At 43.8% G+C, this 28,000-nt stretch overlaps 1 protein-coding gene and 1 long non-coding RNA gene across 6 annotated transcripts in view; one reads left to right on the top strand and one right to left on the bottom strand.

Moving 5' to 3' along the window:
* Mkln1 (muskelin 1) overlaps positions 1-28,000 on the top strand; it is a 315,449-nt gene that overhangs the window by 144,900 nt on the left and 142,549 nt on the right. For all 5 annotated transcript variants that reach the window (XM_036182846.1, XM_036182847.1, XM_036182848.1 and 2 more), the window contains one exon: positions 8,009-8,171. In XM_036182846.1, coding sequence (XP_036038739.1) covers positions 8,155-8,171 — 17 coding nt within the window. In that variant the 5' untranslated portion in view covers positions 8,009-8,154. The remainder of the gene's footprint in view (positions 1-8,008; positions 8,172-28,000) is intronic.
* Positions 22-4,939, bottom strand: LOC118580851. Its single transcript, XR_004944567.1, has 3 exons — positions 3,764-4,939; positions 733-804; positions 22-639 (listed from the first exon to the last, which is right to left on the bottom strand). It is a non-coding gene; the product is annotated as an uncharacterized LOC118580851 (long non-coding RNA).

Here is a 28,000-nt window from a genome sequence, read left to right as displayed (position 1 = left end):
AGTACAAAGTAATGAGTTTCATTGTGACATTTTTACACATACATACTGTACTTTGCATAGAATGTGGGGGAGGAGTATAGTGCAGAGAGCCCCACTTTACTCTTTTGCATGTAAATAATTAGCTGTCCTAGCACCATTTTTTGAAAAAATAGTTTTAGCTGAGCCCACACCACAAATCCTATAATACCAGCTAGTTGGGAGGCTGAGGCAGGAGAATTGCAAGGTCAAGACCAGCACAGGATACAGAATGAGCTCACAGCCAGCATGGATAATTATTAAGACCTCATGTCCAAATAGACAATGAGAGCTGAGGAACAAGGGAACAGCTCAGTGGTAGAGTGCTTACCTAGTGTATATGAGGTTCAGACCCCAGTGCTAAAGCCAAACAAACAAGTAAAACCCAACAAATTTCCCCTATGAAGTTGTTTTGGCACCTTGTCTAAAATTGACCATAATATGCTGGTTTATCTCGACACCATCAGTTTTTTGCTGGTTTCTATAGGTACTCTTATATCTTATGTCAGATTATGTAGGTTTTGAACTGGAAATACTCATCTTCCATCTTCGTTCTTTTTCAAGGTTATTATGCCTATTCTGAGCTATCCTTCCATATGACTTTTATAACCAGCTTGTCAATTTCTGCAAAAGAAAAGTTGTTGAAATTTTGATAAGAATTGCAGCGGATGTCATTGCTAGCTTATAAAAATACAATTGATTTATTTCGTATCTTACCATATTTCTGAACTTGGTGTACTCTTCATAATGATTCATTGCTGCTTACTCACTGAGGCACCGTGTTAGACACTAGAAAGTACAAAGATGGTCTAAGATGCTTATAGCACAGGTTAAACTCACTGGGTTCAATAGTAGCATGTTAGGGACAAACAGGAAGTGCGTAATTGCCAAATGAGTATTACAGAAAGTTAGAATTAGGAAAAGACAGTTCAAGGCTGGAGGATCCTGGAAGAGACTGAGTAGGACGGATGTGAGGGAGGGTTCAAGACTTGCCGTGCCCTCCTCCCTTTCTCCTTTCTTCTGTTGCTTTATTTTCTCCTGCCCAGTTTCTTTGAAAACACTGATAGAACCTAACCAGAGATGGCTGCCATTCCTCATACCTGGCTGATCATCAGAATTTCTTGGAAAGCCTTTTAAAATATAGATCCCAGTCTCCCCGACACAGAGCTGCTGTGTCATGCTCTCAGATAATGGGGCACGGACAACTGCATTAACATTTTTATCTGATTTTCTGCCAACGCTGGGAATTTCTGGGTATGGTTATAATTATATCTGCATGAGGTCCAGCACCTTTCCTCATCCACTGTACCTCTGATTCTTTTTAAGACACTCAAGTCCAGAAGGTCACAAGGGCACCTGGATAAGAGAGCTTGTTTGGCTTCTCCACTAACAAAAGCCACATAGATCACACACGTTTCTAAGAGGGTTCGTTAGTGTCTATGTTTAAGGAGATGATTCGATATATAAAACAAACATTCAGCTGGGCGGCCGTGGCGCACGCCTATAATCCCCGCACTCGGGAGGCAGAGCCAGGCAGATCTCTGTGAGTTCGAGGCCAGCCTGGGCTACCAAGTGAGTTCCAGGAAAGGCACAAAGCTACACAGAGAAACCTTGTCTCGAAAACAAACAAACAAACAAACAACAAAACCAAACATTCATCTCTCATAAGTAAGAATTCTAAGGACCTCATCAGAATCTTTTGCTGTACTAGCTATGATCCTCAGAATCACTTGTAGAGTATATATCCACTATCCAGGAATCTTTTTTAAATGATATTTCTTTACTTATTAGACAGGGATTATCATGTATCTCTGGCTGGTCTGGAGCTCACTATGTAGACCAGACTGGCCTTTAACTCACAGACATCCATTTAAGTTTGCTTTCCAAGTGCTAGGATGAAAGGTGTGTGCCACAACTCCATAACTCCACACACAAATACACACACACACACACACACACACACGCACACGCACACGCACACGCACACACACACACACACACACACTCACACGCACACTCACACGCACACGTGTTTTTCCAGACAGGGTTTCTTTTTGCAGCCCTGGCTGTCCTGGAACTCACTCTGTAGACCAGGTTTGGCCTTCAATTCAGAGATCTGCCTGCCTTTGCCTCCCTAGTGCCCTTTTAATATTTTTAAATAAAGAAAGGATCTGGTTTTCAAAGTCCTTTGCATCTCAACTTTCCCCAGAAGCAACCAATTTCTTAAAGATGCTTTAAACGACACAAAATACTAGTTTGGAGTGTCAAGCATGTATGTAAGTAGCATACATATTTTCCTACAGCCCTTTTCTCACCATCAAGACTTTGAGATTTATGTATATGATGCTAATAGAACTAATCTGTTCTTTTAACATGGTAATTTTATACTGTGGAACCCTGAAAGACTATTACCCTGTTGCATAACTACTTTAGATTCTAGTCTCCCGTAAGTAGAAATTCATTAGGTCAATAGTTTTGTTGTTGGTTTGCCCTGGCTTGGTTTTTTTGGGTTTTGTTGGTTTTTTGTTTGTTTTGGGTTATGTTTTGTTTTGTTTTTTGAGATTTTGGGTTTTCATGTCGCCTGAGACACATGTAGGAATTTGGAGTATAAATTGGGGTGGACATTGCCAGGAAATGGATATGCACTTTTGACTTTACCAGATTGCTTTCGAGGTTACTCTGCACAATAGCTGAACCAGTTTTTTTCTCTCATCAATGATTTAGGAGAATGTCTCTTGCTCCACATTGAGAACCAATACCATTAAGTTTTTAAAGTCGATATCATGCTGGAGAGATGGCTCAGTGAGCAAAGGAGCTTGCTGCCAAGCCTAACGACCTGAGTTTGATGCCCCAGACCCACATAGCGAGAAGAGAGGACCGACTCCCTTGAGTTGTCCTCTGACCTCCACACTTGTGCTGTGGCCCCCATACACTAAATAAATAAATACATGTAAAATGTTTTTAAAGTATTAGGAAGTAAGTATCTACCTGGGCTTTACTCTCGGGTTCCAGTAGGGTAGCTTAAGAATATGGCTGGGAACAGGCTTCGGGTGATTTTGAAGGCCTGAGGTCCTCTCTGCTCTAAATAGGCATGTGTACAGCCATCTTACACATTGACACATGAGTGTCAGTGACTTTTACGTCAGTGTGACAATAACATACCCAACAGCATCAACTTAGGGGAGGAGAGTTTTATGTTGGTTCCTGGTATCGGGCAACATGGTCTACTATGGAGGGGAGACCATGGCATTGCGGTTGGCTAGTCTTTTTGAAGATTATTCACGTTTTGGCTGACCAGGAAGTAGTGAACTCAATAGGAAAGGGAGCTAGGCTGTAACCTTCAAAACCCCACCCTCAATGACTCACCTCTGCCAGTCACAGTTCAACAATTCCACAGAACAGCGCCACCAGCTGGCACCAAGTGTGAACACATGACCCACGAGAGACCGTTCACATTAAAACTGTTATAGTAAAACTTCTCTGTGTTTGGTTAGGCACATCCATGTTGGCTGTGCTTGGATCATTCAAGAAAGAAAGTGTGCTCAACAAACCCTGCAGATATATTTTCCCTTTTCAGTTATATTATTTCATCTTGAGACAGGTGGTGTAGAAATTGCAATCCTCCTGCCTCAGTGGTTCACGAGCTAGAATTATGGTTGTGCAGCACCACGCCCTGCACTGCAGATGCATTTGAACAAGACGGTAGGATGTGATTTACCAGTCCACTGGGTGGTACTTAAAGCCCTACCTCTGCCAGCTAGGCTGATAGGAGGTGGTCCCTTTCTGGAAGCTCTAGATGCGCGTCAATGCTTCGGGCCGCGTGCATGTCAGAGATGCCTGCCAGCCCGCTGGGTGATGTCACTGTGTGGCTTTTTCAAAGCCCCGAGGAATCTGAGAAGCAAGTGAGAGGAACGATGCATGAAAACAAAAGGCAATGGAAAGAGTGACCAGCCAGCAGGCTCCAGCAGGCTAGAACGCTCTGTCCTTGTTATTACTGCTTCATGAAAATGCCGCGGGCCTTCTGGCAGGGTCTGCAAGGTAGAGGCTTCCTGGGAAAAACAAGGAAGAGGGTGCAGAGTGGGAGGCTGGGAGGCTGTTTCCCACTTCCCTGCTTCCCAGTGGATGTGCCACGGGGAGAACGGGGACCCCTGTGCCCTTCGGTAGGTGCCTGCTGGCCTTTCCTCTGTCCTGGCTGCTTTCCCGAGAGGTTTTTTCCTCCCACTCAGAAGCTGCAAGCTCTGGTCTCAGAGGCCTAGCAGGGCTTGTCTGGGAGGGAGGCTGGGTGATGCCTGCTCTCCTAGAGGGATCTGAAGGTCAGCAAAGGGAGGAAGCAGGGCCCTCATTCCTGGTCCGGGCATGCTTGTCACAAAAGCGGTGCCTGTGGTTGGGGTGTCATCCCCTCTTGCTTTCTTCTGAGCTCAGAGGGCCCCTGGCAACATACTAGGCAGCCTCGGTGCAGTTTTCAGAAAAAGGGAAGGGAAGAGCATCCGTTTCTACTCCTTGGGGGAATTCTGGACTCACTAGAAGTCAACCTCCACAAATCCACAATCAGAGTCTCCTTTCTTTGTCCTATAAAATACCTGATTTCAAAGAAGGGACTTAGCCCACATTCTCTTTTTGTTTTAAAAAGTGGTTATGAGGACAATGAATAAAAATAGGCCCTTGCGGATACAATAGGACTGAACAGGGTGTGGTTTGCTTGGCAACTGCACAGGCAGGCGGTTGTTTCTTTTGGTCTTGGAATGCTACAGACTTTGCCTCTGCCTGATGAAATCCTAAATAACCAGCTTCAAAGTGGCTCCTTGGGAACGAGACTCCTGTCTCTAGAGTTAATCATTCCCTTCTTTCTGATCCCCTCGCATTTCGCTCTTACAAAAAGCATTCATTAGGCCGGTGTGTGTGTGTGTGTGTGTGTGTGTGTGTGTGTGTGTGTGTGTGTGTGTGTCAGTGAAGGGCTTGCTGTACAAGCATGAGGACCTGAGTTTGAATCTCCAGTGACCCACGTAGAAAGTTGCCCTGATGGTGTGCACCTATAATCCCAGCACTGTAGAAGCAGAGACAGGAAGATCCCTGGGACTTGCCAGTCTAGCTCTGGGACCAGTGAGACTCTGTCTTACACACACATACACACACACACACACGCACACGCACACGCACACGCACACGCACACGCACACGCACACGCACAAGCATTCATCATATTTTGTGATAATTGCTTCCTTGCCATTGTGCCTTATTGCATTTCCTCAGCTTCTATAGTCTGTATTTTGCCATCATAGGTCTTTAATAAATGTTTATTTTATGAGTCATAGTTCCTTGGTGCTTGTATTTCAGTCTCAGGTTTTTCTTTTTGTTTGCTTACTTATTTGCTGATTTTTTTTTTCAGTGCCAAGGGGGCAGGTAGAATGCCCAGGGCCTCAAACACACGAGGCAAATACTCTGCCGCCGTGCTGTACCCCCAGCCTGCTTCTGTTTCTCAATCCCTGGCCTCTTCTTCCTTGGGGTGAACCACTGGCAGCTTTAGTTCAGTGTGGAATAGAGGGCTCGCTAAAATGGAATGTAATTTTTTTTTTTTTCCTGAGGAATTGTTCTAGCAGGAATGAGTGTTTCAGATATATCATTTCTGTTACAGGTACAGGAATTGTTTTCAGGAAACACTGCCATCATCACCTCTGAGAGGCAAGTTAGCGGTTGTTATTTTCCATTTACAGATGGGCAAATGGAAGCCTTCTTTCTCATTTACCAATTACTCCGCTCAAAGAAATGTCTGAGGAGTTTTATGGGCTCCCGAGGTATGAAAGACAGGTTCTCACTCTGAAGAAGGCCATACTCCTATTTGAATGAAGAGACATTTGCATGTGAAAGCAACTGTGATTCAGGAGCCTAGGATGTGAAGTGTGGGAAGGGTCCTAGCAGATATTCCTAATGCACTATACAAGGTGAAAGAGCGTCGGTCATCCAGCCCCGGGGTTGTGGGTGTCAGTGTGCCATTTGAGATGAAGCGAGTCTGTGCTGTTTGTTGTTCATTTGGCCTCTGTCGGGTTTTTTTTACAACTGCTGTAACAAATTAGTACAAACTGGTTGACTAAAAACAACAGAATTGGATTTTCTCACAGTTCTAGAGGCCCCAAGTCTCAAATGAAAGCTTGGGCAGGGTCAGCATCTCTTGAGGCTTGAGGGGAGGGGAGATAATCTGTCCCTGCTTCTTCCAGTTACTGATAGCCTCAGGCTTTCTTTGGCTCCTGGCCACTCCGGTCCAAGCTGTTGCTGTGGTCACATGGCCTCCTTGTCTACTGTGCTACAATTCCCCTGCTGCTTCTCCCTTGTAAGAATGTGTGGCTGCACTGGGGACCCACCCAGAAATGTGGGATGAGCCTCTTCTCTCATGACCCTCAACTGGAATCTTATCTTTTGTCACAGGATGTAGTAAGTACCCTTGGGTTCTGGAGATAGGCAGTGGACATTTAAGGGGGTGGGGGGAGACAGGGAGCCACCATACTGTTCTCTGCCCTGGGCTGTATTAGATAACCTGTTATTCCCATGCTATGCTATCTGGGTTCCATTGCCCTCTGGCTTTCCAATGGGAGATATTAGGAAGGATCAGAGAATAGGAGGAAGACACCGAGGTTTCTCTCTTCTTTCTTTAGTAGGGTGCTTGTGATGCTCTCGGGAAAACCATGTTCTCCACAGTTCCTGTTCTCTCAGGCTTCCATTCCCCCTTCTCTGCAGCCCCGGCTTCTTCCACTGCTGAGCTGTGAGCGCCTAACACCCTAACCACCCATCACTCTGCCTCTGTCGTGTGAAAATGTCCGAACCATCTTATTTTCAAAGTCTCAGTTGACTGTGTCTTCAGGTTCCTGCCACGATCTGGGTTGATAGAAATCTCAAGAGGTGACATTTTCATTTCTAGAACAGAGCTAGACTCAGGGTACCACGAGCTAAGTTGAAGCACTGGACCTGGCATACAGCTCAGCTGTCCCTGTGGGCCCTCCGGTAGTGAAGTGCTGTTTCTGTACCCTACTAATGTCTTGCTGTCATGCCTCATACCTCTGGTGGCCTTGCTTCGTGGTACTTTCTATTATTGTTTTTTCTGCCTCTCAGCTTCTGTTGCCCAATGGTGTCTGCTGCCCCTGCCGTGGCTACCATCTTCCGTGTACTGTTTAGGTTCAGCCCACCACACAGCTGACTCCCTCGAGTACATCTCATACCCTGTTCCTTAAAGGGGTCTAACTGGCTTGGTCGACAACAGTTGACAGAAGACCTGGAGCGCCAGGCTGCTGCTGTTGTGACAGAGCCTCCAGAGAGTGGGTTTAGGAGGGCCCTGGGCGTCATTTCCCGATCAATGAGCGTTACTGAAGGTTTTGAACATGGAGGAGCAAGACAAAATTAGTCTTAGGACTACTCACAGTCAGTGTGAAAACAAAGATAAATTAAAAAGCAACTATAATAGTCTAAGTGAGAATAATGGGGACCCAAACCTGGGCAAGGGGACAGATCCTGTGAGACACCCAGGAAAGGAGGTATGCAAGAGCAAGGCCAATTTGAGTTCCTGGCTTTCAATTTCTTTTTCTTTCTTTCTTTCTTTCTTTCTTTCTTTCTTTCTTTCTTTCTTTCTTTCTTTCTTTTTCTTTTCTTTTCAAACAAACTGTGCATCTTTATGGGAAATATGTAAATATCACTTAGGTGTACTGATAATGACAGTATGATTTTTAAAGACTTGATTTTATCTGTGTGTGTGTGTGTGTGTGTGTGTGTGTGTGTGTGTGTGAAAGAGAGAGAGAGAGAGAGAGAGAGAGAGAGAGAGAGAGAGAGAGAGAGAGAGAGAGAGAGGAGAGAGATTATTACCAGCAATGGCATTTTGGAAGACACTCAAAAGAATGCAAGAAGCAGTGGTCCTATGAAGAGAAAGAACATGAACTTGAATATTTTATTTAGTTCAAGTTTCCTAGACAAACAGAACTCAAACTAAACATAATGTCAATGTTTTATTTAGGAGATGCAATCCCGGGACAGTGAGTGTGATTGGAAAGAGGAGCAAGAAGATGACAGGTGTTCTGCCAGAGGGTGCTTGAGCAATCTGCAGAAAGACTGTCCGCCTCCTCCGATGGCTTTGCAGAATATTACTGTGCTAGATAGAGGATGAACCCATACCTCAGGTAAGCTCCTGGGAGAGGGAGACCCCAGGAAGCCGTCTTCCTGGGGCCTTCCCCTCTCCTGTTTACCAGGGATCAAAGTTCATCCCATCTCACCTCGCTGCCACTGTTAGCAGTGCAGCCTTTAACCTTGGTTGAGGAGCACAGAGATGCTAGACTCCTGCACCTGTACCTGCTGAGCCTGGTCCCTCAGTGCAAGAGGGGCAGGGTGGGAGGGGACACAGCTCTGGGTTGTGGGACTGTATGGGCTACAAATGGAGCAAGTCACAGGCAGTCATAGCGATACAGAATCAGCAACTAAAAGTTGGGGGGTGGATAATAGAAAGGGACTCTGGCAAGCCCGAGTCATGCCTGATACCCTGGGAGAGAGGGATGAGGTAGAAAATGCAGTTCAACAGGCACTTTGGAACTCAGAACTGGAACCACTCCAGAGAGACAGTCTTTTGAGGGCTCCAGAAACAATAGCACTTTATAGTCCATATCTGATTAATCCTAGACAGCATTGACTAATGAGGTAGGAACGTGGTGGGCTCTGGGGCCAGCAGAGATGTGCTTAAGTGCCCCTGTGTGTGCAGTGGGAAGGTTACTCACTTTCTCAAGCCTTAGTTTCCTCCCCTTTACATGTAGATGGTCATAATTGTCAGCTCATGCTGGAGAGCATTTCCCTATGCTCAGTCTACAGTAGATGCTAAATAAACCACAGCTTCGCTGTCCCTTAACCTCACTCTTAGATGGTTGTGTGACTTCACCAATATTCTCCTACCGAGACAAACTCTCCTGTGCAGTTCCTAAGTGTCTCCTGCATATGATGAGGTTTTCTAGCTTGAGTCCTTCAGTTATTTTCAAGAGCAAGTGCCTCCCTTGGGATCATGTGGTCATAGAGTTCCACGAAGGCTGGTAGCTCCCTTCAAGGGATACATTGGGCCCTAAGAAAGCAGCATGTTAACCCATACCCATTGGTATACAGACAGGACATATCTGAAATAGCCATCTGCTCTTTACACCTTCAAAGTGGGAAGGTACCTGGGTGCTTTCAGAAGACACAGAAAATACAGGGGCCACATAAGGAAAAACATCCTTGTAAGACTTTAAAGGTTCTTTTTTAATGGATATCAGTGTGTACCTGTGTAAATCTGTATACCATGGGCATGCAGGTGTCCACAGAGACCAGAAGAGGAGGCCTGGTTCTCTGGAGTGATAGGCAGCTGTGTAACCTTGATATGGGTGGTGGGGACCCACCATAGATCTTCTGCAAGGGCAGTATGTGTTCTTAAGCACTGAGATACCTTTCCAGCCCTAAAACTTTATAAGGTGATGGGAGGATGGATTAAACATCATCCAAATTTTTGTTCCAATATCACTACCCCCTCCAATTTATAGACAGGATCTCACTCTACGGTCCTGGCTGACATGGAATTTGCTATGTAGATCAGGCTAACATTGAATTCATAGAGATCCACCTGCTTCTGCTTCAAAGTGCTGAGATTAAAGACATGTACCACCATACCATGGCCAATATTGCCTTTTAAGTGACTGCCAGTCCTAATTTAAAATTACAATGACCTATCCCTACTTTAAATTGTTTTGTCATCAGTACTTACTTTTGCATAGAATTTACAAATTTGTTGCTTTTTTATCCATCTATCCCAAATAGAGTGAAAAAAATATTCATTTTAGTCTCTGATGTACCCCAGGTACCTAGAACATTTCATGAAACAGTGGTCCTTAAAACCATAATCATGTACCTCCTAGTAAGATTTGGGTTAAAAATTAAATGAATTAGGAACTGACAAGATAGCTTAGTGGTTAGGAGCATGCTCTTGCATAGGACCTACGTTCACTTCCTAGCACAAATGGCAAGCAAGTCACACTTGCCTGTAACTCCGACTCCAGAAGATCTGATGCCCTCACATGGTAGACATAAATGCGCCCCCCTCTTTAATATCTATCTGTCTGTCTATCTGTCTGTCTGTCTGTTTGTCTATCTATCTATCTGCATTGGTGTTTTGCCTGCATGCATGTCTGTATGAGGATCTATCTCTATCTATCTATCTATCTATCTATCTATCTATCTATCTATCTACATATCTATCTATCTATCTATCTATCTATCTATCTATCTATCTATCTATAATGGAATGCATGTATAACAATGACCCATAAGATTTTATGGTTTAGTGACATGGCAGCCATCCAAGCTTGTGTAATAAGACTCTGTGACTCTGCAATCGTCTCATAAGGATGAGATTGCTTCTCTACCCTGTCTTAGAACATATCCCTTTGTTATTTGTGGAAGGAATGATCACACTGTTTGGGGGTGAACAAAGTTGGAGTCTGCTTGGAGATTAATTCCCAAAGAGCTTCCTGATAGGCGTGTGAGGTGCTATGTGTTCCCAGAAGTTGAATGGTCATAATAACCCTCCTATAATATTGCTTAAGGGATTGATCAGCAAACTCTTTGTTCCCCAAATATCTCTAGAGTTAAACTTCAACTGAAATATAGGTCAAATTATCTGAATTAATGACTTTGATCAACTCCTGATTAACTGCTTGTGAACTCTGTGGCAACATGAATTACCCATCATGACCCAGGAGTCCTACCTAACCTATCATCAGGATATATACAGAACTAATAACATCTACTCTAGACCAGGTAAGCAGCTATGTTCAACCTATGAGGCCAGTTGCTCATCTTCAGCATGGTACAGATAAGTAAATGAAGTCAACAGAAGCCCCAGATCCGGAATCAAATAGACGGTACAGATTTCAAACCCTCCATTCCCAAAGGCTATGGTTTTTCTAGTATCTCCTTCTAAGCCTCCGATTTTTCCTTCATAATATGTAGCAATGCTATTTATGTACAGAGATGCTGTGACAATTAAATATATGTAAAGCAGAATTCTCAGCAGATGACAGCATTCACTGTGGCTGTACTTTAGGAATGATAATGAGTCTTTTCCCTTGGGGAACAATCATGAGACCTCTCTGGGGAGAAAAACAAGAGCTCTGACTTAGTGGATGACAGAAATAGAGTCTACAGAGGTGGGTGTGTTGGAATAATCATGTCTAAACATCCAACTTTGAAACAAATTGAAACCCTTACTTAGGAGTTGACCAAACAGATATGATCGCCTAATTAACCATGGACTTTCAGCCTCCAAAACTATGAATCAAATAAACTTCATTATAAAGTATCCAACCTCCTGTATCTTGTTATTGCAACAGAAAATGAATTAATGCATGACCAGAAGCACCCCATAATCAAAAAATATCTGTGGATATGGCTAACAGTCCATCTTGGGACACCGGACTAGAGAAAAAGAATCAAATGCAATGTAAGATCTTAGGTCAGGGGTTGGGGATCTAGCTCATTTGGTAGAGTGCTTGCCTAACCTGCTCAAAGCCCTGGCTTCCGTCCATCCCCAGCAGGACACAGACTGGGGATGGTTGTGCACATCTGCAAAGCACTCAAGGGGTGGAAGTAGGGGGTCAGGAGTCCCCGGTCATCCTTGCTACACAGGGGGTTCACAGTCAGCCTGAGCTACGGAGGACCTCGTCAAAAAGAGAAAGCAAGCTAGCAAGACAAGGAAAGAAAAAAGAGAGAAAAGAGAGAAAAAGGAACAAAGATTGATCTGTGGGAAAAGGGAAAAATGTTGTAGAAATTTTAATATGAACTTAAAGGTATTATTAAATCATTGTTAATTTTCCCAAGTCTGAAATGGTATTATAGTTATATTGAATGCCCTTATTCTTTGAAGATGTATGCTGGATTATTTTAAGTTTTATTTTTATATTATTTACATATTTTATATTAATGTATAATTAACATATATTTATAATATATATTAAGTCAAATTTTTCAATATTCAATTTATTTTCAAGTGCTTCAATGGATAAAAATGTCGACTCATAGGAAGAGATAAAACAAGGATGAAAAGAATATAAACAATAGATGAACAGAGATTGAAAGATATGGATCATTAACTATATTTTTTTCAAACTTTGTGGAGTTTAGAATCTTCCAAATAAAAAGCTGGGGTTGGGGGAGTTATTTCTACCTCATGACCCCTTACTAACCCAGTAACAATAGAAGGCGGATGCTGCCCTAAATGAATCTGAGTTCCCCTGTGGAGTTGCCTGAACAATGAGCTAGCTCAAACCATGAGTATGGCACGACACTGAGGCAGGGGGTGGCCTGGGGCCGAGTGTAGGGGCCTGGAGAACCGTGCCCAAACTCAGCTTCCCATGAGGTCACTGGCTTCCTATGCCTTGTGTGATATCCCACCCAAAGTCTCAGTGCTGGGTGATAGAGTGCCTTGGAGTCCGCACAGCTGCATCAGCTGCTTCCTCATTCCCAAGCCTCGTGAAGGAGTCCCAGCCAGCTATTTCTCTTTGCAGACCCCTCCGTTTCCTAAGGAGAGAGGCTGCTCCTCATTGTGTATGATAATAAGCAGTCTTGTCTCTTCTGCTCAGGTCAGACCCTGCTCTCTTCTTGCTTTCTGCCTCTACGCTGCCTCTGAAATCTAACACTGGGCAAGGTATGTTGGTTTTCCAGGCACCTCTGGTAGACAAGGACCAAAATCCAGGATGCCCAGGGCCAACATAGGCTGATTACCCCTTTCCCTAAGGAGGTGGCCCTCATTCCTGTGTATATAAAAGAGAGAGAAATGGGGGAGCAGGGAGAGGTCCTTTAAATGGGACATAAACCACTCTCTAGCCAGACAGTTATCCAAGGAACAGTGGAGGATGGGGTCCCTTTTAATGATACTGGCTTTGTAAATTTTTTCTCTCCACAATAAAACCCAATTTCGTGTGTGTGTGTGTGTGTGTGTGTGTGTGTGTGTGTGTGTGTGTGTATGTGTGAACAGGGAGGCCAGAGGCTACTGTCTTCTTTGATGACTTCCACTTACCTTTCTGAGGCAGGGTCTCTCACTGAACCTGGTGCTCACTGGCTAGACTGGCGGCTATGAGCTACAGGGATCTATGATGCCCGTCTCCATCCCCCTAATGCTCAGGTGACAAATGTATGCAGCCATTCCCAGCTTTTTCCTGTCTCTCCTGGGGATCCAAACTGAAGTCCTCATGCTTCTACGGTAGGCCCTGAGCCATTGCCCCAGCCCCGTATTTATTGAGACAGGGTCCTGTTATGTGGCCACAATAACCTTGAATTCACAGCAGCTCTCCTGCCTTAGCCTCCTAGATTCTGGAATTACTGACATATGCCGCATACCCAGAATAATTTCTTACTTTGAACTGTGTGACACAGTAGAATTCAAATCCAAGTATACTGTGAAGAGACCCAACTACAAGACAACTAACATTTAAAACACATGCAAATTAAGAAGCCAGAAAGGAAAAATGCTGATAAATGAATTTATGTAACGCATTTAAAACTTTTATGTGGTGAAAATGAATATAATGATAAGAGCAGCCGCAGAGAGACCCTGTAAACAGAGCCCAAGACAAATGGACAGAGGAGAAATTATTGGCAACCCGACAGAAAAAGTGATTATGCATTATGCAAGGAGATCTTAATTTTATAATGTTATCAAGCAACAAAATGAACAGAAAATGGGCAAAGAATGTGAACAAATACTTCGCATACTAAAAATAAGAGTGGTGGTGGATGTGGTGGATCTTACCTTCAACCCTGTACTCCAGGGAGGCAGAGGCAGGCTGTAGAGCTCTGTGAGTTCCGGGCTAGCCAGGGCTACATAATGAGAACCTGTCTCACAAAACAACAGCAACCACCAAACAAATGAAAAGTAGGAATGGTCAAAATTACTTGAGAAAAACATGTCAGCTTCAAAAAATGCAAACCATGACAACATGCCCATGCTTCGATGAGTGACGGATGTTTAAAGTTCAATAAAATTTGGTGTTTAGCAGAGATATAGTAAATGTACGCTGTTGATGGAAACTGAATCTGGACCCATGAGGGGAGGTTAGAGTTTGGAAGTGTTTAATTGTGTGTGTGTGGGTGTGTGTGTGTGTGTGTGTGTGTGTGTGTGTGTGTTGCTGGGTTTGAACCTAGAACCTTGCACATGCCGGGCAAGGAAGTGTTGTCACTGACTGACAGCTCTGCTTCCTCATCTTAAATGTTCATATATTATGATCCAGCAACTTCTTTGAAGTAATTTATTCTATGGATAAAGTCACAACAGAGGTTCCTAAAGACATGAATGTAAGGTTATTCATGGAAGCATTATATCTAATAACAGTATAAAGTGGAAAGGATTTAAATGTCCATTAATTAGGCAATGGTTGGCTTTATGGCACATGTAGTGGCTAAAAGATCTCCATGTGCTGACATGAAATTTTGCTGACTTATTATTAGATACAGCACACACGATACTGTATATTTACATAATCTACTCTGCATAGAAACACTGTGTGTATTTGATGTCCTTATATGGAAAATACAGGCCAAGAAATAATCCTCAGTGTTTTAAAACTAGTGATAAAGGCAAGAAGGGCATTTTTTTCTTTCTATACAAAACCATTTTGGAGCTTCCATTTCTTTTCATCATTGTCTTACTTTTACAATTAACAATGTGCAAATTATACCTCAAAACAACTTTCAAAATGTCCGTCACTGCCCCTTCTGATGCTGTTGTGGGAAATGTTTGAACTATCGGAGCAAGATAAGGCTGCATGCTGGCTAAATTGCTTTTAGCTGGGAGTGCAAATATGGAAATATACTGAGCAACTGTGAGGAGGAAGATGATTCTTAGCATCTAAGAAGGCTGTAGCAGAGCAGCCGGCAAGTTCCTGAAGCAGCTTGAGGTCATTCACCCTTCTTGCCTGGCTCAGGCCCAGCCTCCAGCAAGACTTGGATTCGGAAAGCCTAAGTGGCCCAGCGAGAGAAAAGCAATGTGATAAGAAATTTTCTTTCTCCTCTTTCTTTCTCTGCCTCTGGAGGTTCTTCAGGAATATGAAATTAGAGCTATCACCATAATTCAAAGCTACCGAGATATGAGGAAATTTTGAGGAGGCGATTGGATGATTCTCTCTCTTTGTAAATGTACCATGCTTATGCTTGGCTGGTCCTCTTCAAAGCCCCCGGGGAATTGTCAGGTTCAAAGCCCCCTTCCTCTAAAATGGTAGTGCTGGTGACATTGTCCTAAAGAGGAGGACTTTACCTGGGTAAACTGAAGGACTGTGAGCAAGCCCAAAGGTTTGTGTCCACTAGAAAAGCAGATCTCTTAGGGAGGTTTGTTTGCCACGAACCTTGCCTCTTAATGTTCTCCCAAAGGTCAGCTACTTCAGGCGTGGGCATCTAGTTCGGGGTCAATCCCAACAGCCTGTGCCAGCTCAGATCCCCATTCTGCTGAATATCATATAAAATCTGCTTGCTTTCCCACCATTTTGCTTTTCTGCCTTGGCAGTTTGATCCCTCAATAAACCTTTCTTTCTGCCTATAGAGTGGCCCAGTTCAGCACTCTCTCTGCACCATCTCTTATAGGTATTAATCCGTGAGATTGGCCTCTATTGGGAGATGGTTTCTGCTCTCAGTGAAGTGGCACATTTAGTTCCACTTAATTTCTATTAGTCATTTCACAGCTGTGTCTTGGGAGGGGCAAAATCTGAAATACTTCGGGCTGATTTCACGAGGAAGCTGAAAACATGCCTTCGCAGTTCCTGTTGGTAATTTCCAAGCCAATGAAGCACGTCTGTCTTGGTGGATGTTTCTTTCTGAACAGCTTCAGTTGTCCGCAGATCTGTCTACCTAGCTTCCCCTTGGCTCCGAAAGCTCCGTTTGTGGCCATCCTGTCACAGGTGGACGGACGCCAGGCTACCCACCGTTGTTTGTTATTAAATTGGTGATGCAATTTTTGTTTGGCAGTTTATGACTCGAAGGTTATTTGAGGATGCTGTTTAAAATACAAGTGAACTATCAAGCGAGGCATCAGAGCAGATCATAGGTTTGTTATTTTTTTAGGCTGTTCAGGGCCAGTAGACGAATGCACAAATTTGTTATTGTAGATTGTTATGAATCCCGAAGACGCACATACGGGGATCATTATTGCAGATTGGCTTGTGACAGCTGGCCCTGATTTACTTATTTCCTCAAGAAGACACTTTGAACAATTATTGAAATGCCTCCCCTCTGTAATTACAATAATAATGATGATTTTGCAACTGAATATGCAATTCAGGGCGTACACACTCAACTGTTTTTAGCTTTTCTTTTTACATGGATGTCAGCTGCTGTCTCGGATTATGAAGAACTGAGAAGGACTTTCCAAGTAAGGGTCAATGAGCTACATGAACAAAGTCATCTGTAGCCAATCCAGGAAATCACTAAAATAATAATTATTACAGTTAGGATTTAAGGAACAAGCTAACTATAAGCAAGGTTTTTTTTCCCCCTCCCTTTGGGAGTCTTTGGGGAGAAAAATCTATTTTTAGTACTTACCTGTTCTTAAAAATAAAGTATCTTGTTGAATAATAAAATTATGAATGTCTGACAGTGCTCCCTCCTGCCCCACCCCACCATACTTTCTGATGAAGGAGCTTCAAGGGAAACAGATGAAAGAGAACAAAGATTTCTGTACTGTGGGGCAGCGAAAAGAACAGAAGAGGAGGAGGAGCTACAGAAAGGCTGGAGGACCAGCCGGTATGAGGGACAGACACACACAGGCTAAGAGAAGCTAAGACAGAACGGCGGTGATGGGCGGAAGGTAAAGCCAGAAGCAGACAGGAAGAGAGAAGGCAGGGAGGGGGATAATGGGCAAAGAAGAAAGGCACAGGGGGACTGAAGATGGGCAGCTGGAAGCTAGCCTGGCCTACACAGGTGCTCCCTTTGTCTCTCTCTGTCTCTGTCCCCTTTCCGGCTTGCACACACAGAGGGAAATGAGGCCAGGCCTGGAGGGGCATGCCTATCCTAGAGCTTGGAAAGCTAAGGCAAGAGGGACTTGAGTTCCAGGCCTTTCTGGGCGACATAGTGAGACACAATCAGAAAGAACGTAAGGAAATACATCAATCAGCAAATAGGGAAAATTAGACAAACAAGCTGAAAAGGAGAAGCCCAGGGTCTCAATTAGATTTTTTTTTTATTAAGTGGTTGTGTACACCTTTAATTCCAGCACTCTGGAGGCAGAGGTAGGAGGATCTCTGTGAGTTCAAGGCCAGCCTGGTCTCCAAAGTGAGTTCAGGACAGCCAGGGCTTCACAGAGAAACCCTGTCTCAAACCCCCTCCCTCTCAAAAGACTTAGATTGATTTTTTTTTTTTTTTTTAAAGCATGTGATGGTTAGTGTCATTAACTTGAGAAAAGGCTAGTCACCTGGGAGATGGGCCTCTGAGCATGTCTGGCAGGGACTGTCACTCTGTGGGATGACCCTTCACTACGAGTGGTACCATCCCTAACTGAATCCTGGCCTTAGGGAGATGAGTACTGGCAGTCAGGCCCTCACGGATCTCTCCTGATTGGAGATGTCACGTGATCAGCTGCTTTCCGCTGCTGCCCCCTTCTACTGTGAGCTGAAATAAACCCTTTCTTCCTCAAGTTGCTTTGGCCAGAATATTTTACCACAGCAATGGTAAAAGAAACAGATGGGTGAGGCGTGGGGGCACAAACTTTAATCTCAGCACTCTGAAGGCAGAGGCAGGCAGATCTGTGAATGCAAGGCCAGCCTGTCTGGCCAGAGCAGTAAGTACCAGACCACCCAAAACTACACAGGAAGACTCTATGTAAATAGTAATAATAAAAGGATACACAGAGAAAGGATATGTCTTCGGAATCAGTACATCCCAAGTCAAGTTGGATCAAATGAAGCCAGAGGTCAGAGGTTCTGAACCTTTATCCTGTATATTTAGTATATGGCGACACTTTAAGTTGGCTGTGGCGCTGGGGACAAGAGGTTATTAGAGCATTATTTATAAATATACAAGAACATAAATCACACTTTTCAGGGACCAGCAAGATGGCTCAGCAGGTAAAGGAACTTACTGCCAAGCCCAGCCCCCAGCACTCACATACACCACATGGACCCACAAAATAAGTAATTTAAAAAAACTAACAACACAATAAAGTCTTCTACAAAAATTTGCATTTGAGGGTGGGCAAGAGGACTCATGGGTAAAGGTTCTTGCTGCCAAGCTTGATGACCTGAGTTCAATTCTCAGGACCCACAAGACAGAAGGAAAGAACAAACTCTCACAAGTCACCCTAGGGCATGAGATGATTTCACTTGATTCCCAGGACACCTCGTATCTTTTTGACGTCGATTGCCAACTCGGCTCAGACTGATCTGGGATCTGCTAGAACCAGGAGACATGGACTACTTCCCCTTTGTTCGCTGTGTGCCACTCTCCTGGACGTCCCTGTGTCCCCTTGTTCTCTGAGTTGCCCTCTGGGTTCTCCTCTCGAATGTGGAGCTGTCTACAATTATTTTGTACTGCCAGGTTTCCTCATGGTCACTCTGCAGTTTACTGTTCATGTATACACACATGTGCACGCTCGCGCGCGCGCGTGCACACACACACATATACACACACACTGACACACACATACACACACACACTGACACACACACATACACACACATACACACACATACACACACACACTGACACACACATACACACACATACATATACACACACATACACACACATACACATATACACACACACTGACACACATACACACACACATACACACATATATACACACACACATACACACACACACTGACACATACAGATACACACACATACACACACACATACACACACATACACACACACTGACACACACAGATACACACACATACACACATACATACACACACTGACACACACACACTGACACACACATACACACACACACTGACACACACAGATACACACACATACATACACACACACACTGACACACACAGATACACACACATACACACACACTGACACACACACACTGACACACACATACACACATACATATATACACACACACTGACACACACACACACACTGACACACACATACACACACACACACATACATATATACACACACATACATATATACACACACACTGACACACACACACACCTTGACACACACACATACACATACTGACACACACACACACACACACTGACACACACAGACACACACACATACACACACATACACACACACACACACACACACTGACACACACACAGACATACACATACACACACACACACACACACACACTGACACACACACACACACAAACACACAAACACTCTGACACTGACACTGGCTTTCTGGAGCCAATGTTCTTAATCCAAAAGAGATTTTAATATGGCGCCTTTTGTAGGAAAGAGGAAGAGTTGTCTGGACAGACTCATGGCCAATTTCTATGGAACTACGGCCTGGCTTCTAGATGATTCTACTTTATCGATACCCATCATTAGGAAATATGACATTTGGTCTGTGGCCTTACACAAACAAGACTATTGCCATCACCAACACTACCACTAATACTGATTTTTTTTCCTAATATCAACCATTTCTGAACAGACTCTTATATAAATCGGGTGTACTCTCTGTCCCTGGTACATGGGAGAGGACGGGTAAATCCTTACTTCAATGACTGGATGGACGTTTAATTAGCAAAACAAGGGAATTAGAGCCAACTAGATGAAACAGGAAATGAGAGGCACTAGTTATGCTTGGTTTTCACAAAGCCTGTGCTATGGGGGAGTGGGGAGGAAACAGAACGAGTCTGACTTCAAAGCTCCTTAACCTTGGACGTTTCAACCAGGAAGGTTGGGATACGATTTTTCTGAGCCAATTCACCCTGCCTCCAGCCCCCAAGGCCTTTTGGTTCCAAATACACTAGGAATCAGTGTTAATTGCTTTTTTGAAATACTGTTTTGTCGGCTTCATTTGGATGTGGTAATTTGCAAAGCAATCTCCAGCAGTTGACAGTTCATCCATAGCTGTGTGGTATCCAGACATTTCCTGGGACTTCTGCCCACCTCCTATGCAGCTGGCAGTGTCTGCCAGACCAGGATATGTGCTCAGCTGGGATTAACTTGGAACCAAGTAGCGCTTTGTTGTGTCTAAGATTTGTTTAAATTCTGCAAGGGTGAAGGGCAGTCCTACTTAATCCAAATAATAAAAGTGAAATTTAAAAATTAGGACTGAGGATATAGCTTAGTTGGGTAAAGTGCTTGTTGCTCAAGCATGAGGAACTGAATTCAATCTCCAGTGGCCATGTAAAAGAGTCTGGAGTGGTTGTGTGCTCTTTTAATCCCAGCACTGGAGTGGTGGGAACAGGTAGGTCCCTATGGGTTGCTGGCCTGCTAGCCTAATCTCCTTGGTGAGCTCCAGGACAGTGAGAGAACCTGCTCAAAAAGACAAAGTGAACGACTTGTGAGGTTGACCTCTGGCTTTCGTAGACACGTGCACACTTGTGCACGCCCACCCCCCTACAAATTAAAAATCAGTAGATGCTGGAAGACCACCTTAGTCCACAAAAGGTTGATAAGAATTGCAGCTCTGGCAGGTTCAAGGACAAGGTCAGTAAGTAGGCTGGTGGCTGAGAGCCCAGGTTAAGAATCTATATTCTTTGCGTGGTGCCCTCTAGATTTATGCTTGTGGGGCTGTGAGTTTCAGTTACTGGTTGTTTCTTTCTGAAGCTCTTTCCTTTTGGCTGGAGACTTTCTCAGCCTCCTTCACACACGCTTCAAGGTCACAGCCTAGACCAAAATGTTTACAGAAAAAGCTAGGCACTTATAAAGGGGACTCTGTGCTAGCTCCTACACTCCCCGTGCCTGGCTCCAAACAAACTCAGCAAACCAAGGAAGGGATAAAGTGGTCTCTGGACCCAGGAATGTCTAGGTTGGAATGCCAATGGGAAAGCAGATGCATTCTGCCCTAGTACCCCAGCAGCTGACACTGAGGCAGCGGTTGCTGCTGCTGCCACCTCCTGGGAGAAGACAGACCTGAATGTCACACCTGAAGCCCAAGTCTAGGTTCACCAGTGACTTGGCCAAAGGTCCTGCTGGGTGGGCAAAGGGCTGAAATATTTTTGACTGAAGAAACAAACAAATAGCCCAAAACTAATTACCCACTTACTTAACAACAAGAAAATCACATCCGTCTTTTTTGCATTTCTTTTGTTCTTTTTTTGACAGCAGTTTGCTTAAAGAAATGATTTCAGGGCAGGGGACACAGCTGTGGTAGAAAGGCCTTGTCTAGTATGCCTGAGGCCCAGAATTCTACCCTCTGCTCTGGAAAAAAATAAAACTTCATAACTGTTAGATTTTTTTGTTTGCTTGTTTATTGGGGGGTGGCGGTTCAAGACAGGGTTTCTCTGGGTAACAGCTTTGGCTGTCCTGGAACTCACATTGTCGACCAGGCTGGCCTTGAACACCTGCCTCTGCCTCAGGAGTGCTGGGATTAAAGGCATGTGCCACTATAGCCTGGAACCATAGCTGTTAGTTTTAGGAATACATCAAAGATCCCTCTGCTTAGCTCTCTGAATCCTGAGTCCTGGAGTGATGGCTGGAAGGCACACACATGGGATTTTACAACAGAGAGGGGCCAGACAAGTTTGGTGATTCTTGGCGTCCGAGCATCTCAGTGTACTTGCTGAGAGTTGAGATGGTAATGGAAACTCCCAGTATTCAAGACATGTTCAGTGCGGTGAGTTCATGCTTCCAATCTCTCTGGGGACCGTCTTCATATCTTAGGTTCTTTTCCTGTTGTTGTGATAAAGCAAACGGACAAACAAACAAACAAAACCAAACAACAACAAAACCCCAAACCCTAACAAAAGCAACCCAAGGGGGAAAGGGCTTATTTCAGCTCACAGTGCAAGGGTGCAGTCCATCCTGGCAGAGAAATTGAGGCAGCTGGACACACTAGACCCAGAGTCAGAAAGCAAAGGAAGATGAACATTAGTGCCCAGCTCACTCCATCCAATTCAGAACCTACCCAGGTAATGGTCTCCCTTACAGTTGAAAAAGGGTCTTCTGCAGCTGGAGAGATGGCTCATCAGCTAAAAACACTTGTTACTCTTGCAGAGAATCCAGGTTCAGTTCCCAGAATCTACACAGTGGCTCATAATCATCTGTAATTCCTGTTCCTGAGGGCCCAAACTCTTGTCCCCATAGGCTTATGATCATCTTATAAAGCAAAGTGCATGCATTTCAACATCAAAAGTCCCCATAGCCCCAGTGGTTCTCAACCTTCCTAATGCTGAGACCCTTTAATACAGCTCCTCATGTTGTGGTGACCCCCAACCACAAAATTATCTTCATTGTTATTTCATAATTGAAATTTTGCTACTGTTATGAATCATAATGAAAATAACTGATATGCAGGATATCTGATATGTGACCCTGTGACCCTAAAGGGGTTGTGACTCCCAGGTTGAGAACCACTACCATAGCCAATAACAGTTACAAAGTCTCTTAACTGTGGGTTCCTATAAAATAAAAAAAACAAGTTACATGCTTTCAACATAAAATGGCACATAAACATTTTCAAAAAAAGAAGAATAGGGGCATAGGAATGATTGGATCAAAGTGAGACCCAAATCTAGTAGGGCAAGCCCCAAATCCCCGTTGTGTAGCATCAGAGGCTTGTAATATAATCAGCTGGGCTCCAAATGGCTTGCATGGCCCAACTCCAGCTCTGCTGCCTGTGACACACATACCCTCCTTTTACCCATGCTGTCAGTTCTCTTTGGCAGACACCCCATGGTCCTAGCATCTCTGATGCCCATGGTCCTAACCACAGCAAGCTGGGTGTCACCTTTACAGCTTCATGCACCGGCCTCTCGGGGGCTCCTTGTAGGAACTCTGACTCTGCCATACATTTCCTGGCCTCAGTGGCTCTTTGATATCATAGATCAGGACTCCATGACTGTGTCTAAGTTTTCATTTTTAATGACTTCAAAACCAGTGCCGTGGCAGCATAGGTGATGTTGCCAGACTCTGTTGCCAACTCCTGATGCAGCCGGGCCCCCTTGTACCATAGCCATAGCAACGTCCATATGCTTTCTAGGCTGACCTTGGTGAGACCCTCGTGGTGTGGAGCCTCTGGTGGGTGGGATCTTGTTCTCAGGGTACCTTTCCCATTCTCCCAGTGCAGTACAGGAGGCATCTCTTCAGTGGTGCTGCTCTACTTAATAATTACAGTTGTTCCCTCATCACTAGCCTGAATTCTCTCCTCACTTAAAGTTTCCTCTGCTAAACAAATTAGCCTATTAGCTTTAAATTCAACTTCATTCAAGTTCTCAGGATATGAGCCAGATTCTTAGCCAAAATATCACATGAATGGTCCTTAGCCCAGTTCCTGGTAGAATCTTTGTTTCCCTCTGCTAACTCATGAGCTGGGCCTCCACTGTCTGCATTTTTTCAGCACTCTTGTATTTTAAAGCCCCCATCAGAACAACCCAGTAAGCTCTGTTTCCAGCCTTCCAGGGCTTTTCTAGTCCCAAGTGCCAAACTCTTCCACATTCCTCCCATAAGCCAATTCCAAAGGCCTAAGAGCCATGCGGTCAGGTTGGCACCAATTTTCTATCTTAGTTTCTTTTCCTATTGCTATGATTAAAATATCCTGACAAAAGCAACTCAGGGGAGAAAGGGCTTATTTTAGCTCACAGTACATAGGGCAGCATGATCTTGAGGTAGCTGGTCACATTATATCCACAGTCAGAAAGCAGAGAACTAGGAATACCAGCCCTCCACCTGCTTTATTCATTGTATATAGTTTAGAATCCCCCACCTAGGGAACAGTCTGCCCACATCAATCAACCTAATCAAAATAATTTCTCACAGACATTCTCAGAAGCTCACCTTAACCTAGATTATAGCTCACAGGTGCACCTGGAGGCTTGTCTCCTAGGTGACGCTGGATCCTGCCAAGTTGACAACACTAAACTATCATACCAAAATTTGTGCTGACAACCCTATTCCTTTTCATTCTGTCCAGTTTTGAATTTTGTGGAAACATAATTATATATTGTCAAGAAGAAATTCAGAAGGAACCAAGAGACATGTTTACTGAGTGCCTAGCATATGCCTATCATAGAGAATTTGAAGAATAATAACATAAACATACATGTATACACACACACACACATATATATATATATATATATATATATATATAACACATTTCTCATGAAATGCATAGGAAAAATCAGGGGTGGGGTTCTAGATGCACATCTGCAAATAGCTCAGTTGTATAAATGTCTTAGGTGCCATAGCAGCTAACATACTTGGGCATTAGTGTTATCATCTGTTGAATACTACTGTAAAAGGACATTTTTCATGCATATTAGAGCTTGCTTAGAAGACAGCAAATTGAATAATTTGTCATGTTTCACCTGTTCTAATCATCAAAATCTGTTAGAGACCATGGACTCTGAGTGGCCCTGGTGAGCTAAAGCAAGAACCTACCTCATGGGCCTTTATGTCAAGATTGTTTTCCTTAACTGATGAATTCTTGTGTTGTGGGATATTTGTACACTGTATGAAGGTGTGTCACTGTGATTGGTTTAACAAAGAGCTGAATGGCCAATAGCTAGGCAGGAAGAGGGTTAAGCGGGATTTCTGGGGACAGAGAAGATGTTAGGAAAAAGGAAGATGGAGTTGCCAGCCAGATACAGAGAGGAAACAGGAGGTTCAAGATGGAAGAGAGGTATTGTTATGTGATAGAACATAGATTAATATAAATGGGATAATTTAAGTTATGAGAGCTAGGTGAGACAAGCCTAAGCTAAAGGCTTTGCTTTCATAATTAATAAGAAGTCTCTGTGTCATTATTTGGGAGCTGGCAGTACAGAGAAAGACTTGCTATATTCTTGGACTTATTTCAATCAACCATTTAGAGCACTGAGTATATTCTAGTCTATTTCAAGTATGTTTTAATCCTTTGCTATAGTTTAAATGTTCTATCCCCTCCAACATTCATGTTGAAACTTAACCCCCAATTAAGAGATGGGGCTTTTAGGAGATCAATAAACATAGAGGGCATCACTTTTAAAATGGGATCAGTACTCTCATAAAAAGGTTGTAGGGAACTAGCTAGGCTGCTTGTTTTCTCCTCTTCTACTATGTTCTGATAGAACACTTCTCCCCTCCAGAAGACATAAGCCATCTTAGAAGCAGAAAGACAGGCTTTCAGTAGACATCGAACCTGTAGGCCTCGTGATCTTGAACTATCAACCTCTGAAACTGTAAGAAATAAATTTCTTTTCTTTATAAATTACCCTGTCTCAAGTATTTTTGTCACAGCAGTGTATAACTTACCAAGCATAACTACGAACCCCCTTCCTTAACAACAAGGAAATGCCTTTTGCCCTCAGCTAACTGGTAAGTTCCTTTGCAGGAAAGCAGACTCAGCTGCGTTTGTTTCACTTTGTCTCTCTTGTGGTCTTTATTACTATTACTTCGCAACCTTTGATATTTGAAAATACTTCATAGTTTATTACAATTATTCCTAATTATCTACTCATTTGGGAAGAATTGTGGTATGATCAAACAGGATGGATGGGCTTTTGAAAAAAAGAGGATCTTCATGGGTCACTGAACAGGGTAATCTCCTTGGATAAAGCATTGCATCAGTCAACGAATGATCCATGCTTTGCCTGGTTTGTTTGTTTTTTGTTTTTCGAGTCAGGGTTTTTGTATATAACAGCTCTGGCTGTCCTGGACCAGGCTATCCTGGAACACACAGAGATCAACCTGCCTCTGCCTCCCAAGTGCCGGGATTAGAGGAGTGTGCCACCACTGCCTGGCTTAAGCCTGCCTTTAATAGTGGTTGGCACCTCCTCATTATACAGACATTAGCTTAAATATTATCTTCTTAGGGAACCTGGCCGATCTAAGAACAACTCTGGATTAGTCTCTTTTTAGCATTTAGCACAGACTAAAATGATCTAGATGACTTATGTGTGCTGGCCAAACAGAGAATGTTAGCTTCATGAAGTGGGGCCTGGTCTGGCTCCTCTGTGCATCATTGTCTCCCTAGCATCTGGGACAACCTGGAGCATCATAACTTCCCTCAATAAGTCTTTCTTGCAGTGAGAGAGAGTGGCTAGCAAGTGAGACGTATTTGAGAAGCATACCACAGGGCCCTCTGGGGGATAAGAAGACTGGGTAACTAATGCTGTGTGTAATCATAGCACTGCTGATCTCTGAAAACCAAATATCCTCATGCTCCATGATGGCACAACAGGCCCCATCTGTGAAGGACAATGGCACAGGGTGACTGCTGGCCGCTGTCAATTCCCAGGCCTTCCATGTGCATCTCTACATGTGCACCACCTAAAGTCATGGCCCAAAGGCAGAAGAAAGTAAAGATGGACCCCTAGTAGTTTAGCTGTTAGTAATCTTCTGCAGTCTGCATTTCTTGAGTTTCCAATTTTATTTGAACATTTCTATGAATTTTGGGCTGAGTATCAATATATCTGTTTGTATTTCTATTAACATAAGGATACTTTACATTTTTCATCATTTGTGAAATTTGTGTTCTAGGAAAGCCACGCTCTCCTAGTTCTTTGTACTGTGCTTGGCTATCATACCTAAGGGGCGCATATTTCCAGTGTTTTGACATTCCTTTTCCTCTGCAGTACATTTGCCTCTAATTGAAACTCTTTTTTTTTTTTTTTTTTGGCCAGAGCTGAGGATTGAACCCTGGGCCTTGCGCTTGCTAGGCAAGCGCTCTACCACTGAGCTAAATCCCCAACCCCTGAAACTCTCTTTTAGCACTATTTATTCATTCTTCAATAAGCACTTAGTGAGCATCTCCTATGTATACACGGAGACTGTGACACACAGCTGCCACTGTGAATTGGATATGCATGGCTCCTACCATAATGGGAGTTACCTTTTACAGGACCGAGAAATACAAAAGAAACAGAGACATATCGTGATGATTTTTAAGCTAAGGAGGAGGAACTCAGGGAAATGTAGAAAATGTCAAGTAATTTTTTTTTTCCAAGACAGGGTTTTTCTGTGTAGCTTTGGAGCCTGTCCTGGAACTCACTCTGTAGGCCAGGCTGGCCTTGAACTCCCAGAGATCTATCTGCCTACCCCTGTCTCCCAAGTGCTGGGATTAAAGGCATGTGCCACCATCACTCGGTCAAGTAATCTTAAAACAGATGGTGAGGAAAGATTTTTCCAAGATAAAATAATTTGAAGAACAGAGTTAGCCAGGTAAAATATGGGTGCAGGGATATTTCGGGCCAGGAACAGACTACGCCTTGGAGATAGAGAGGATGCACAGCACATAAGTAGGGATTTGGAATGCTTGTCCAGTGAGGCCAGAAGAGAGTGCTGAGGAGGACTTGGGGGATAAGGAAAAGGAGAGCGCCCGAGCACATGCTGCAGGGATGATGAAGGGCCCCTTGTTAAGCCATTTCTAGTGGATGGGTACAGAAAGTCACAGAAGAGCGGGCAAGTAATCCCGGTACTCAAGAGAAGGAGAGGCAAGAGGTCCTCCGCAGATTGGAAGCCAGTCAGGCCTTGGTAGGTAGATTGTGTCGTGAAAACAACAACAATCACAACCACTTCCCCTCCCTACCCAAAAACAGTTACAGGCAAGTTCGACACTAAAAAAAGAAAGAAAGGAAGGAAGGAAGGAAGGAAGGAAGGAAGAAAGGAAGGAAGGAAGAAAGTTTAACACTTAAGAAGAATTGGTTTTGTTTTTTTTCTTGTTTTTTGTTTTTCAAGACAAGGTTTCTCTGTGTAGTTTTTGGTGCTTGTTCTGGATCTTGCTTCGTAGACCAGGCTGGCCTCAAATTTACAGAGATCCACTGCCCAGCAAGAAGAATTGGTTTTAAACCTGGGGTGGAAGTGGGAGGAAGCCCACT

The sequence above is a fragment of the Onychomys torridus genome, chromosome 3 (assembly GCF_903995425.1).
Source record: "Onychomys torridus chromosome 3, mOncTor1.1, whole genome shotgun sequence".
Classification (NCBI taxonomy): Eukaryota; Metazoa; Chordata; class Mammalia; order Rodentia; family Cricetidae; genus Onychomys; species Onychomys torridus.
Note: the sequence above shows the minus strand (reverse complement) of the source record. Positions and strands in the feature narration are given on the sequence as shown.